At 36.5% G+C, this 15,667-nt stretch overlaps 1 protein-coding gene across 1 annotated transcript in view; it reads left to right on the top strand.

The window, feature by feature from the left end:
• LOC135325119 (adhesion G-protein coupled receptor V1-like) overlaps window positions 1-15,667 on the top strand; it is a 271,435-nt gene that overhangs the window by 93,991 nt on the left and 161,777 nt on the right. The window contains exons 68-77 of the mRNA XM_064502689.1: window positions 966-1,205; window positions 3,176-3,325; window positions 4,190-4,663; window positions 5,389-5,532; window positions 6,246-6,417; window positions 6,813-6,948; window positions 8,669-9,516; window positions 11,592-11,709; window positions 12,558-12,729; window positions 14,917-15,159. Coding sequence (XP_064358759.1) covers window positions 966-1,205; window positions 3,176-3,325; window positions 4,190-4,663; window positions 5,389-5,532; window positions 6,246-6,417; window positions 6,813-6,948; window positions 8,669-9,516; window positions 11,592-11,709; window positions 12,558-12,729; window positions 14,917-15,159 — 2,697 coding nt within the window. The remainder of the gene's footprint in view (window positions 1-965; window positions 1,206-3,175; window positions 3,326-4,189; window positions 4,664-5,388; window positions 5,533-6,245; window positions 6,418-6,812; window positions 6,949-8,668; window positions 9,517-11,591; window positions 11,710-12,557; window positions 12,730-14,916; window positions 15,160-15,667) is intronic.

Raw genomic sequence — 15,667 nt, 5'->3', positions numbered from 1 at the left:
GCTCTTAATTCTATCAAAAATAACACATACAATTAATTTCAAGCACCACCAGTAGTTTTGTTCAAATCAGATGAATTACTTCCTAAAGGTGGTCAAAATTTTTTCGGTAAATTGTCTACTATGCATTTTCTAGATTTTTCTGCCTGCTGTACAAACCGCTGATAAAGGAAGGTGTAGATTTGAACCAGCATAGGCCTTTCACAATCTTGGAGAGTGACGAGAGAATTGGCAATAAAGACCATCAGCTCTTTCTTTCCTCCTGTAAAAAATTGCTTGAGTCATCTTTAACTTTGTTTCTAGAAGTCATTTGATGAAATTCTCCAAAAGAAAGGAAAAATGTCCAAAATAAACATTTTAAAATGCTTAATTTGAGCTCCTTAAAAGCAAACCTGATTTGTGGGAAATTTTGAAATATTCTAGTTTTTAATTGGGCTAAAATATATGAACAATTATTTGAGGGATTAAGATCTTTTATTGCAGGTTATTCAGAACATATTTATCTTTTTCTGTCTTCATACAGCACTTTGCAGGGATGATTTTGATCATGAGTCATGAGTACTGATTTGGGGACCTTTGCGAAACAAATGGTGAAAGAGTGCAAAATAGAAACTGCCCTGTGTGTTTCCCTTTATGGGCTAATTAATTCCCTTTATGGGCTAATTAATACCCTTTATGTGCCCAGTTTCTCTTCTGGTTATTAATGTAAAGAATTTAGAATTGTTTTGTAAATTGGCATTATGGCTAGCTCTTCACAATTTCCTTTTGCAATTTGTCATATTTATAATTTCCAAAAGATTACAGAATTTCCCACATGCAATTCATTATGAATATTCTGTCTTCTGTATTAACAACACAAATTTAAACACCATTAGTCTTGTATCGGATACAAGAATCTTATGTCACTTATGCTACCTTATTATTCTTATATATCACTACTCTAAATTTGAAACCTGTATCTTCCACAGATTAATTGGGACATTTTAGGACCCAATTCAGAAGAGGTTTTGTCTCCCCTGAATAGTGACATTGGTGACCCTGTGAATGGATCCTTCTATTTTGGAGAAGGAGAAGGAGGTCTGAGAGCTATTAACCTGCAGATCTATCCCCATGAAGAAGTCGAAGTTCAGGAGATCTTCATTATTAGACTGAGCCTTGTGAAAGGTGAAATAGAAATAGATCCCAAGGCAACCAACATTACACTAATAGTAAGTCATTGTTGCATTCCTTTCTCTTCCTTTCCACATCTCTGTTGATAATGGTATTTATCCTACAAAGCTGTTAAACATTAACATGACTGATTGCATAGATTGTCATTTGGCTTTCTTTTCCCCTGTACCACTCGAGTACTGTCATGGGTTCATGTCTGAAAAATGAACACAAAGATTCTATCAGGAAAAATTGGTATATAAGCCCTGACATGGCCTTCTTTCTTACACATTTTCATGATTCTCTTTGGAGAGGGAATGGATTTGGGTCCTCATTCCTACATGTCAATTTGTTATTCATCCCTTCTTTGACATATTCTTCTCCAGGTGGCATATATAAAAGAAAGGAGAGAATCCAGCTATAACAGTGAGACATACAGGTAGGGGAGAAATGCAGAAATATGTGGGAGAAAGCAGAGGGAGTTGTCGAGGAGAATTACTTGCTCTTGGGGTATTGAAACAAAAGAAACATTATAAGAAGGCAGCAAAAAACAAATCCTTCCTATAAATAGGATTTTTATTTTTGTTTTTCCTGATCTATGGAGTAAAGTAGTGCTGGAATGAGGTGCTATTTTCACAGACTCCTCAGGTGGTTCTTCAGGGACCTTGAACTGGAATGCTTCATCCTGCTTCCCAGTGACTTGGCTTCTCAGCAGACACTGATGGCTTCTGCAGAGCAAATCCATGGCAAGGCCCTTGGTTTCTTTATGTAGTCTGATTGTTATGTCAGGCTAAATTACATCTGTGCAGTGAGAAAACACAAAGCAATCTCAAAATGGCTTCAGATCCTAGGGTTGCTATTTCTGTATGTTTGTGCTTCCATCCATTTCTTAGTTTTTCAAAAGCTATAACAGGCAGCTGTAGAGACTAGACTGGTTTTTGACTCCTTTTGTGAAAGTCTTTTTTTCATGGCAAAAGTTTTAACCTGAATTTGCAGCAAGGGTTTCTCAAAAATACACTTGTCTGCTTGTGTCTCTGATCTTTTGTTCTCATCAGTCAGATTGAGGGAGGATTCAGTTTGCTTCCTATTTTCAGAAAGTCAATGATATCAGTGGGTTCTACATGTGAATCTGTAAATACTGACTGACAGATAGGAGATACGTTAGTTATTATTGGGTATCTAGATATTTCAGAGAACTTCCCTTGAAAGAAAACTCAGGTTTAAGTCAATTTACCATGAATTCTTGTTGCTGCAGCTAGTGATTCACACAGATGGGATGTGGATAAGCTCTATCCGAGAGGCTGAGTTTGCAAATTTGTAATGTTAGAAAAATTTCTATACACCAGCTTGAGGTGCCTGAGCATTTCCTGTTTTAATATCAGGGTACTTAAGTAATGCATTTGAAATAGAACCCTGTCCTTTTCTTTCTTGTACAGCACTGAAAAACTGAAAAGGGGACATTCATGCTTTCTCTGCTCTTAATATCTTATTTCATCTCCATTGGATGTGTTTACCAAATCCTTTCAAAATTCCTTTACTCTCTGAAATGTGTCTAGACCATTTAAAATTTGCAAGTTGTTTAAAGCTGAATGGTCAGAATGATTGTCATTTCCTGGATTTGTTTCCAAATAACATTTCTTTTATTCAAAGCCTAAGAGCATTGCATCTTTATTGATAGCATCACATTATTGACACATGTTCAGTTTATAACCTGCTCTTCCTCCTTCATCTACAGTGTAGGATCTTCTCACAAAAGAGCGAGTCATCCACAGATTTAGTATAACAGTTGTGTGTGTGCACACACTTCATATCACTGTTTTCTGAGACCTTGGTGGTTCTATCTACTGTTAGATAGAACACAGACTGTAGTCTGTGTTCTAATTGCTACTGTACTCTTGAATCTCTTTATGAGGAGAAAACTCAGTAAGAAGAGTTAAGATGATGTGCCTTCTTGCACCTAGCAATGAAAATCTCGGTGATTTGAACAAGAAGATAACTCATTTCTGATTGTTTGTTTGTTTGTTTATAGATACAGAAGTTTGGTGATCCTAATGGTATTGTACAGTTTGCTCCTGAATCATTATCCAAGAAGAATTTTACGGAACCCTCAGCAGTGGAAGGGCCACAGAGTATTACACTGTTTGTCAGACGAATTCAAGGCACTCTGGGAAACATAACGGTATTCTTGCTCTTGTTTGGTTTCCTTATAAGCAGTATAATCTGAAGTTGTCCTCAGGATGAACATATATATGGTGGACAATGGGAATAATTTTTTCCATGCCTTTCAGTTGCTTGTTTTTCATTTTGTTTTGAAATGCTGCCTTTTAGACTGAATTCAGCAAGGGCTTAAGCCCTAGTACTTCCGGTTTGGAAAGTCAGATGCCATCTCTTCACTGGTCAGGAAAAACCCTGAAACTATACATGTTGCAGTGCTTTTCTCTCTGTCTCTCTCTTTCTTCCCTTCCTTCCTTCCTTCCTTCTGAGAATGGAACAGAACATACTTTCGTAGTAAGCCTTCTTTGAAATTATCACAGCTCACTCTTTTCCAGCCATTGCCCAAGGTAAGAACTGGACTTTTTGAATCATGACCGACATTGGATTTTACCTGAAGTTGTTTTGAAGTCAGCATTTTAATGAGTATTTATGTTCCATTTTTTAATTTCAAATAATAAAAACATCTGCTGTGTTTAATGAAGACTCTTGGCCCCTCTCTGGACTGAGGAATCTTGGAGAGAGGAAGAGCAGCAAGGAGTGTGTACAAATAGAAGAAATTTTAAAAAATGGTTCAGAGATTCTGTATAATTTTTAAGAAATCTTCTTAAGCTTTGCATAGTCTTTATATTCATAATACTGTTGTTAGAGGAACAACACATTTTCCTTTTGTAAGATAGTCTGTGAATGTCTTTCTGTATATACCTAAAACAATTTCTATTTTACCTACTTAAAACTGATCTGTGCCCTATGCTGTCTATACTGAATCCTGAATGTGAAAGCTTCTGACTCTGTGGTAATTTGGTTTTGTTTTGTTTTTCACTTATTTCAGATTTACTGGGAAATATGTAGTGATTCTGACATGACAGGTGACTTCCTTCAAACAGAGGGATCTGTTGTCATGGCTGACCAGCAGAGTACAACTGAGATAATTATCTATCTGTTACCTGATGATGTTCCAGAACTGGATGAAAACTATGTGGTACAGCTGATTTCAGTGGAAGGTGGAGCAGATTTAGACCAAGAGAAAAGAATTTTAAAGATCAGTGTTTTTGCAAATGATGATCCATATGGAGTGTTTGCCTTGTACCCACATCAGCAGTCAGTATTAGTAGAGAGAGACCTTAGTCGGTATGTTCAGATTAATGTTACCCGGCATGCTGGGGCATTTGGAGAAGTGATTGTTGAGTACCGTATCTTGTCTCATCACGAAGAAGCACCAGTTGCACCTGAGAATGTGGTGGGCTACCTAGCAGTAAAAGACGGTGCCAGCTTTGAAGTGAAAAGAGTGCCAATAAGCAGCCAGGTCTGTAATATCCTTTTAGCTCCTTAGATAGCTATTGTTTACATTTGTGTTCATCACAATACAAATGTGTTGGAGTAAGATATGAAATTCTCAATAGTATCTGCTGTTAAGATGCAGAAAAGAGTTTTAATATCATGAGTTTCCTATATATGGAATATAAATGTGGTTAAATAGCACTTTTTCCACATAACAATTACAAAATCCGTGCGGTGCATATATTCATGTGTTCAGTTTGTCCCTCCATCATTGCTTTGTGTTATCATTTCAATTTTTTTCTCATTATATGCTTCCAATTTTTTTCTCAAGTTCACCTTTCGAATTGTCAGTAGTGGTCTGTGAGACTCATGAAGCAGTGGATGCACTTACCTTCAGCTTTCTGTACTCTCTGCTTGTTTATTATTATTATTACAGTCTTGCATCTATACTTTGGTAAGACCTAAAGATTGAAAGCAAGGTCAGGCCTACTGTGTTAGATACAGTTCATAAAAATGGCAATAATTGCCTTACAAACATTCCAATGAACTGCTTCACAACACTGATGTTTAATCTGTAGCTATTTTGAGAAAGACGATCAATAAATTACTCGTCTTGAAAACCTTGATTTTTGTATGGAAGTAGAACAAAAGTTGCAGATGGTTCTGTTGTATAATCCATTCAGTTGGTGGATATTGTGTTTTTAGTGGAATTAAATTTCTACCTCTTTGTTTAAATTCTCTCTCTCAAAGGCATTTCTGTTACTGGGATTGAATTTTACTCTGGAACTGATCAGCGTAAGCCTGGTTGGGGGCAGTGGCAAGGATGTGCCTAAAATATTAGAAAACGCAAAGTCAGCTATTTTGCTTATTCCTGAAGAAGCTGCCAATTCACAGGTGAGTAAACTGGCTGAAGTGTAACATTTTTACCACAGGAGGGAGATGCACAACACTTCATTGCAAAAGATAGCTACTGTAAAGATTCAGTTGACACCTTAACAATTTTCTTAATCACAGTCGATTTAATGACTGACAAGACTTTGCATTTATTACTTATACTAGGTGTTATCTAGTCTTTGCATATTTCTCAGTTCTTATAGAAATTTGTTAATACTGTTTAAAAGTATCTTCATCTGTTCATTATACGTTCAAAAAAACCTAGAGTAAATAGTGTAAGTGTTATGGTTAAGCTATACTTTTGTTTTCATGAAATGAAATCTCTAAGACTTTGAGGAAAATAACTGATTCTGAACAATGTTATGTCTTTAGGTATAGCAGCCCAAGAGTAGATAATAGCATGTACACAGTAGTATGTACAAAGAGAGAGAGTCCTGCAGCTGTTGCCCCTGAGCATTAAGTTTGCATTTGTTTTTCTTTAAAGAATAGATGCACAATGCTATGTTTGGTGTTTTCAGTACAGAAATCTGTATCAGTTCCTTTTCCCTGAGATCTAATTCTCAAACATCTCATACTTATAAATAGTATTAGAGACTTGTGAAAGAAGTGTGGATGTATGTATAGTTATTGCAATTGCTTACAGTGTGCTTGCACGTATGTTATTGCCCATTCTTATCTCATCTTATACAACAAAATTTATTATGTTTCCATAGGTTGGCTTTGAATCTGTTATTTTACAGCTTACAAACATTGTAGCAGGAACAGGTCAGGCTGTGATAACCAGAGAAGGCGTTTATGGCTCTGTAACAGTTAACTGGACTTCTGGATACCCACCAGATGTAATCACTGACTTTGTTCATCCAGGCAATATTACTCCTTCATTTGGTGAGTATTTGCCTGAGGAAAAAGCTACAGAAGTTGCATGAGTGATGAAACCCCATTTTAGCTGTTTGTACCTGCACACTTTTCCTGTCTTAATGCAGCATCTTCAGAATGAAAGTGTATGGTCTGATTTTTATCTGTGACTGATATGTTTATTTAGTCAGTAAGAAAAGAATTGTGCTACATAGATACATGTCTGTGAGCTAAACACAGTGCCGTGCCCCTAAAGAACAACTTTATGAAGAAGAGACAATAGACTTTTGTTGTGCAAATTTCCCCTTCCTAAATGGAATGGTATTGTGAAAATCCCTATCTCAGCATGTTCCCAGGTGAAAAGATGATTTCTATTTAGTGATTTTGAATTGTACTGTCTCTCTTCTCTCTCTCTTTTATTTCAGGTAGTGCTATATTTTCCTCTGGTGAACAGAGCAAAGTAATTTCATTTCAGGCTACTCCAAGCCTAAATAAACAGGAATCATTTGCCATCTCTCTAACAGCAGTGCACAGCAATGTGTCTGGTGGGGCTCGACTGAGGTAAGGATGTTATAATGTTTAGTTGCACACATGCTGTAAGAATTATGATCTGGGTACAGGCATACATCTTATACAAATCCCTATTAAATTACAGAAAGATATGAATATGTAGTTTCTTCCTTGATAAAGTTGTCAATCTTGTCTCAGGTGCAAACAAATGCCAGTACTGCAGATCTGACCTAAGCAGAACTGTGGCTTTTCTCGAAGTCAAGTGTATTTCGTACCAGTCAGATGCACGGTGTAATAGGTGTGATGGCAATGATGGAGTCAGTTAAGGAAATGAGGAAGACAGATCTACAGTTTTGGCCAGAAAGCGAAATAATGAAAGCGAAAAAGGTCCAGACCAGTGTGTTCCTCTCATGACACTTTTTATTATTTGCCCTCTAACACTTCACATTAATCTCCCTGAAAGTTCATAATTAGATGATCTTTGATAACAAACACTATTTTAAATAAATAAATTGAAACGAGTAATGCTCAGAAGTTATCTCAGTTATTTAAAAAATCATTTTATTCTTAGCAACTAAAACATTATAGTTAGTGTAGGTTTCCATCTCAATCAGGTGATTTATTCTTCAAATTATTTTCATTTCATTCTTCCTTACTCATTGGTGGATAAATCTGGTATTATGAAAAAGGATGGGCTTAGAGTAACAGTGTGTATGAAGAAAGGTATTGGCTTCACCATGTTACTTCCTTCAGATGTGCCAGTCTAGTTGTAAAGCATGAACTTGTGCCTAAGCTGCTGTGACTGACCCCTTCTCCTAGGCCTTTATGTCCTTCAGGCTGGTGTCCTCACAACACCTATTTACCATGCAATTAAATACCTTGAATCTATGGGAATGAAGTTTCCTAGAAAACTTAGGACCAGATCCCACAGGAAGCAAAGCTGATAGTTACTTTGAAGGGTTTCTGACTTCCTTAGAAGGTGGAAAAGGTCCAGTTTATTTACCAAAATCCAACAGTGTAATAGTAGTGCTGTTTTGTAGCCTCTGGCATTGAATACTGGGTCAGTTCTAGAGGGGGCACAAGACACAAAGTTTAGCAAAGGCTCTTTTGGATGAAGATTAACATAGTCTTCATCTCAATGCTTATTTTTCCCATAAGAGGGAGATATATTAAATATGGACATAGGGATTGTGGGTCTCAAATCTGGAAAAAATTACTATCAGAAATATTTTGAGGGGACAGTGCATTGAAACCCCATTGTAAGTTTTAAAATAATGTGTTTTCATTCTTTAGCTTCCTAGCTAAAACTGTAGCTCTGGTAACGTCCTTCTAGTCTGCAGTTTTCTCTTTGTACAGAAAGTTTGTTCTGTCGTTAAAACTAGTGTTATTCAGAATGGCTGTATTATAATATATCTCCCTGCACTGTGATCACAATAGAAAGATATTGTACATTCATTTCCCTTCCATTTTCTGAGGAAGACCTTATTTTATTTAACCTTTACAGTCTCGTATATTGACTCAGAATGAGTTCAGCCTGTGGAGGGCCATTTGGCCTCATCATTCCAAGAACACTTTTTAGGGAACCTCTTTATATCTTCTCTCATATCGTTGCTGTTTCTTCCCTCTACTTTTATCACCCAAATTCTATGATTTTTTTTTCATCCACTTTCTCACAGCCATCATTGATTATTCACTGGAAATTATTCTATTTGGGTGTTTTACTTTTCATATTTCATGTTTCCTCGCTCAACTTTTGTGTCTTCTGTTTCAGAACAGGATTTACAATAGCTGAAATCGAGCCATTGGGGATCTTCCAGTTTGCTCCTAACTCAAGATATGTTTCAGTTGAAGAAGATGTTCAGGCAGTCACACTACATGTCCAGAGATTGTTTGGTTTTCAAAGTAATCTCACTCAATTGACATATCAGACTACTCCAGGAAGTGCCAAACCACTGGAAGACTTTAGACCTATCTATAATGGAGAGCTTATGTTTGTACGTTTTCAGACAAATGCTGTAGTAGAAATATCAATAATTGATGACACTGTTTCTGAAATGGAGGAATTTTTTTTTGTAAATTTGACTGCTGTGGAGGTTTGGGGTGTTCAACCCTTGAATCCTAACTGGAGTCCACGTCTGAATCCAGCTTTCAGTGTTGCAACAATTAATATCCTGGATAATGATAGTGTTCATGGAATACTCAGTTTGGGGCCAGAGTTCATTTATATTGAAGAAGATGCAAACAGTAGTACCCCCAACATGGCAATACTTCATATTAGAAGGACTCAGGGTTTTGCTGGTGATATTGGAGTAACAGTTAAAACCTTTGGTGGAATAAGTGCACAGAGTGGAGTAGATTTGTATCCTTTTGAAAACGCTTATGGAAGATCAGACTTTGCATGGGCAACGGAAGGAGAAGATTTTGAGGAACAGTCAGTTTCTCTAACTTTGCTGGATGGAGAAAGAGAAAGCAAGGTGTCCATCAAAATTTTTGATGATGACGAGCCTGAAGGACAGGAATTGTTCTATGTTTTCCTCTCAGATCCTGAATGCGGAGCTCAGATTGTGGAAGGAAAGGATGATTATGGATTTGCTGCTTTTGCAACAGTAATTATCGCAGGTAGCATTTTTTTTTTTCCAGAAAACTAGTAAATAAGCCTGAATTAGCTAACAGTAAATAACTCTAGTTTTATTAACAATTTTCATGTGAAGATTGCGATTTCTTATTGGGGAATAAGCAGGGTATTTGATTCTCAAATCTATCTAGTGCACCAAACCCACCATAACTCACTTAGCAAGGTAGCTCAAAATACACTTTCTTTGTACTCACCCTATAGATGCTGCTCGTGTCCATTCTTGTCCTGTTTTACTTGATGAAGAGAGAGACTAAGCTTGAACTTTTTTCCTTCATGTGTAGCGACATTTTGTTTTTTTCTTTTTTATGTGTTTTGCCACTTTTAGATTGTACTGGGTTTCTACAAAGTTTAAAGAACAGGAGACTCTGTTCTCGCTTTTTGATTCTATGTACTTCGTCTCTGAACTTGCTTAATTTAGTCCTCCTCTGCTTCTGGAGGAGGATAGGAATAGGCTTAAATAGGCATCTAGGGAAGAATTTTTCTCTTGGGTACCGCATGCTACTGTGGCAGAATAAGATCATAGTTCTAATTTCCCTTAACTTGTAAATATCTATCAGATTTTTCCATTGAACATAAGTTTGAAGATAATATAAACAAAGTTTTAAAAATAAGTTGGGAATAAGAACACTTTAGGAGATTTAGGGACTTTCCTTTTGTTTTAAATCAAGAAACTCATATGAGAGGTCCAACTGGAAGTTGTGTGTAAGCAGGCACTTTTAACAATACAAGATAAATGTTGGGAATCAGGATCAGATTCTGCTCTTTGATGAGTTTATGTAACAACCAGAATTACTTACGCAAGAACAAACTGTTTAAAATGTATGTTGCATTGATATGCCCAGTCACTAGAATTCAGCATGCAAATAACCAATTGCCTGCATATGCAAGTTAACTGAAGAATTACATGCATAAGTGCAGGCTGGAATTTGAACTTGTATGAATCCCACAGAAGTGTATTAACATGTTCTAGACTTACACTCTGAGTAAAATGAATACAGAAAATAAGATCAGGAGACAACATTGGCAAAGAAGAAAGATCAAAGCATACATCTGACTTTAAACGTATAGCTAGAAAGATATTTCAGGTTAAAGATTTATGCATGCACATAAGCAAACATGCAGATTGTGTTAATCTTCTGTATATATATTGAAGCTTAACATGCACAGGGCCTGAACTAGATTCCCTTCCCAAATGTAGAGTAAAGCTGTCATTACCTGTAAGGAGAAATCAGGATTTAATGGGAGGCTGCGAAGGCATTAGTCCTCCTAATTAGTCCCTTCATTAGTCCTAGCATGTGTGTGTGTGTTTGTGTTAGGTTTTATGGGGTTTTTGTTGTTGGGGTTTTTTTTGTTTTGTTTTTTTACTCTCTTGCTATTTATGTTCCTGTGAGAACAGTGCAGTATTTCCAGCTCCCCATTTCCACACACTGAATTAAAGATGCAGGAGTAAACCCTGAACTACTGATCTGGGAAAATGAATGGGTTCAACAGCATTATGGGGGAGATAAAATGGGATGAACAAGGAGGCTGAAGTCGTGTCCTTGGAAGCCCATCTTTATCTCGTAACCAAATATGACACACTGAAGTCCATTTCTGTTTAGAACAAGTATATTTTAATGATTATAGTAAACATAAGATAGATGAAGTGAATATCTCTTAGGGGCATTATAAGCAAGGGTTTTGAAACTGTTCTGGACTAGTCTAATGCCTAGTCTCGAAGTCAAGAGACACAGAATTCAGTCAGTTTGCTGAATGCTGCAGAAAATGCAAGGTTGTCTGCATAGGTGCTGCCAGAATTCTCAAAATTATTTATTTTACCAGTTAAAATAATATGTAGTCATACCAACATTCGAAGTTCTAGATAAATATGGAGAGCAAATTAAGAATTGTAATATTGAAAGACATTTTTTTTCCTAGTCTTTGGAAGTGTTTCCTGCTGGTACTTTGCAACATGCTTGAGCTATCTACTTTTCATTTTTTTAGCAGTTTTCTACATTAAAAAATACAGTTTAGTCTCAATTTTCTTGCAAATTACTTTCACGGACTGTTTCCCACATAGGAAATGATCTTCAGAATGGCATTTTGGGATTTGTTCCAGAAGTGCAAAGCGGTCTTGTTCTTGATGAAGACTCAGAAAATAGAGACGTGGTGCTGATTGTCACAAGGCAACCAAACAGGTGCAGGCAACAACTGATAAAAGTGCTGTCCCTACTTGCTGCAATGTGCTGTGTTGAATCAAGGATGCTGCTGTTAGTGGAAGAGATCATCATAGAATTTTGTAATAAATCTTGCCTTTCGGCTCCTTTAAAAATTAGCCAGAATTTGGCAAACTTAAGTTGTGAACATGAATAGGTTTGTCACTGTGCTGTTACTTAACAGAAACAGGAAAAAACAAATATTTTCCAACTTACACCATAATGGAACAAGCATGAAAGTAACTTTCCTATTGCTTAATGCTAAGTTTTTACTTTGCTAAAGGTGCGATTAAATGAATAATCTGCTTGTTTACCTGTCAGCATTATGCTTATGTCTTTTCTCACACAGATACTATGTGTTTTTCTGATTAACACATGTATACTTTGCACGTTTATGTGTACTTTGAAAAAGTATATCCAAGTACTCTAAGTTAATTTCAAACTTAAAGGAAAGCCAGATTTTGCCTGGCTTTCCAAGGAAATGTTTTCCTTTATATTAAGGAAAGTACTTGGGCACGTGCCTTACTTTCAGGCTCCAGTGACTCTTACTCAGCCAGTCTCATGTTTTCTGAAACAAAAGTTGAAAAGCAAATTGATCTGTGTGCCCCAAATTGCTTGATTTTTCTCCCTGTGTTACTTTTTTGTAATCCAGTCAGGTTTTAGAGGGAGTAATTTAAATCAAAAGAAATAAATTTTCATCTTAAATCAGTTTCTTCCCTAGCGGTAAGTTTTGAATATTAATGAAAAACAGATGCATCTCTGGAATGTATGTCTCCGAAAACAATAGTTGTTTCCTTCAGTTCATGTATAGTGTTTTGCTTTGCTTGTAGGGCTTTTGAAGATGTGAAGATCTATTGGCGTGTGACCTTTAATGAAACTTCTGTTGTCCTTCTTAAGGACGGCATAAACTTGGAGAATGAACTTGTGTCTCTGCTAGGAGCCACTACCTGCATGGCAGGTCAAACAATATGCAACATCTCTATTGAAATAAAACCGGATAATGTAAGTAATTCTTGCTCATTTATGTATGGCACTATGATGTTGGATGGCAATTCATCGAGATGGAAAATAATCTCTGATCCAAACGAACTGGGATAGGACAGAGTTTGAAAATGGTAGCTTGGCATCTGCTCAAACACTGGTTTGTCTTTAGGCTTGTACTGCCTCCATTGTGACCAGTAGAAATTCAGGAAGGTGATAAGGGTTTAATTTGCAGAGTAAATTGCAGGTATTGGGTACAGAATGGTAAGAAAAAAACAGAATGCAGGCACTTCAGTGAAATGTATATTCATATGATGGACTCTTACCCTTCACATAACACATTTTTTAATTTATTGAAGCACCTTTAGTAGGGTTTATGCAAAGCATAAAGTAAGGCTGTAAGTAACAAAGCCTGTAAGTAATATCACATTCAGCAAAAAACTTTTAGTACAACTTGTGCAGAGTTTACATGCCTAAATCTAGAACAATGATCTATGGAAACTCTACTCAGTCATGAAGCTGCATAAGAATCACTGGCTGCCTACAAGTCTGTTGCTGCGCACATCCAGCTTATGATTAGCAAAGTTCAGCTTAGCAGCCATCATCCACTGAGGCCATTTGGCATTCATCAGCTGGGTATGCCTAAACCTGAGTGACTTCAGAGGCCCAGCTGGTATTCAAAAATGAAGACATCATTGAATTAACACAAAGCACAGCATTCACAGCCATTTTCATTCAAAAGGGAAGAGGGGTAAAATTTCTCTTTGTGTGAGTGCCTAGTAGTTAGAGCAGTCATTTAAGAAACATAGGATTTATGTCCCTCCTCCTTTCAGAGTGAAGAGTCTGAAACATTCCAGGAAAGTATCCTAACAGCCAGGCTATAGGCAAAGCTTGAGGTTTTGAGAAAGAAAAAAGGACAAGAAGAGAAGGTTCTCCCTACTTTTCCTACCGCAGTCTAGAAAGTAATGCAAGATGTAAGATGTTGGAAATAGTGGTAAAAAGGGTACATTCTCATAGCTGAGTTGGGAGGCCATTCTCTTGCTTGAGATGTTATTTTTAAGTTAAAGAGCCAATGAATAAAATATATGACAGTAGTGGGACACTGGCTGCTGCACTGAGTAAACTGGGATTTTGAACCTGGTTAGTCTAAGTAATGGTATCATTATTTAATGACAGGAGAAAGTGCAGCAGCTGCAGAGACATGCAGTTGAACCACATGAAGCATGAGCATACACCATTCTAACAGGTGCTAATGGAAGGCTAAAGTTCCCTATGGCATTCCAGTAAATCTGTGCCTGTCATCAGTTAGTTAAGATTGTTCCATTTAAAGAATTACTTCTGGAAGTAAGCTCAGTGGTCAGATATCTATTTTTAAGCATTGGTATATGTATTGTAGGTACAAAATCAAAGATGAGGTGCAATGTCATATTGAAATTTATGATTGCTGCCTTATTTTCAATAAACAGTTGAGCATTAACGCTGTAAAATTGACTGAGGTAATTCTTTGGTATGCCAACACTAAAATTCAGTCACCTGTATTTCCAGACCGATAGAAGATTTCTGTATATCTTAAACTTCTGAAGGTCTGTCAGATAATGTCTCTATGCTTTTGGATTTTAGGTAGATTTAGTTAAGCATTCAAACCTTCTGAGGTTTGCTTATATTACTGTAAATACTAAGTCTGTATGTTAAATTTTTTTTCAAAACTTTGCCTGAGTTCAGTAGTCAAACTACAATCAATATTAATTGCAGTTTCAAAATAGCATACATTTCTGTGCAGTTTTTCACCTGGTGTGTATATACGTGCCTTTTTTATAAGACAAAAAAAAAGTGAGAACAAAATTTTCAAAAAATGTTCACCTGTGTAATTCCATCATCTGGAAAACTGAGCTCTTAGTGTTTACCCTCACGTCTTATGGCAAACATACAGCCACAATATATGTAGTATATAAATAGCTACTTTGTTCCAATAAAGTGAGATCACATGAAAACCTATGAGATTTCACTATTGCTCATAACAGAGTGGTGCCTTTTGCAATACTAATCTTTTAGAATACGCTTCATTGTACCTATCAAACATTTCAAGAAGAATGCTTGTGATAGATATTAGTACAAGTAATTCATTGAGCATACAAAATAACGTATACATTTTTTAAAGCTGGAAGTAATGAGCCTTATAATGATATGAAAATCCTAACTCATTTACAGGTACCTGAATTTGAAACACATTTCTTCGTTGAGCTGTATGCAGTAAGTGCAGGAGCTGTGTTGAACAGCAGTGCCAGATTTGCCGTTATAACAGTTCTTGAGAGTGATACTCCTCGTGGTTTAGTGTATTTTGCTGTGGGATCTCGTTTTGCTGTGGCTCATAAGAAGGCTACTTTAATCAGTTTGCAAGTGCTCAGAGATTCTAGTACGTCAGTAACCACAGTCATTAGCTACAGCATGCAGGTAAGATTGACACATTATTACATCATTTTTTATTTTCTAAAGCAAATAAATGTGACTGCCATTAGTATTTTTTAGGAAACAGTCAAACATTCACTGGGCCATGTACTGTAGTTTCTTCATTTTTCTATTATTAAAAAGACGTAGCTTTCACTGTGTTGTCAGGAGTGATTTGTTCATGGTACCTTCAGTAGCCTCAAAGACTTTGGTCAGTCATGCATTAAATACATTTCTTTCTTTGTTCTGAGACTATTCTGAGACTTCAATTTTTGAGGCTTCTTTCTCGAAAATTATGCTACAATCACAGTAGATCTCACCATCAAGATTCAGATACCAATATACTTGCTGCGTTAGATTACAGTTTATTAATACACAAAGCGCACACAGGAAAAGAGAGAGTATTTTCATCAAATTTTATTCCGTGTTCTTCAAGTACTAACCTTGAAAATTTTTATTGTGATTCAAACTCTCATAGGGTCAAGTGGATTATGTCATCCCCATTCATTTTTCA

This window comes from Dromaius novaehollandiae, chromosome Z (assembly GCF_036370855.1).
Source record: "Dromaius novaehollandiae isolate bDroNov1 chromosome Z, bDroNov1.hap1, whole genome shotgun sequence".
In the NCBI taxonomy this organism is placed as follows: Eukaryota; Metazoa; Chordata; class Aves; order Casuariiformes; family Dromaiidae; genus Dromaius; species Dromaius novaehollandiae.
This window is presented reverse-complemented; position numbering and strand designations above follow the sequence as displayed.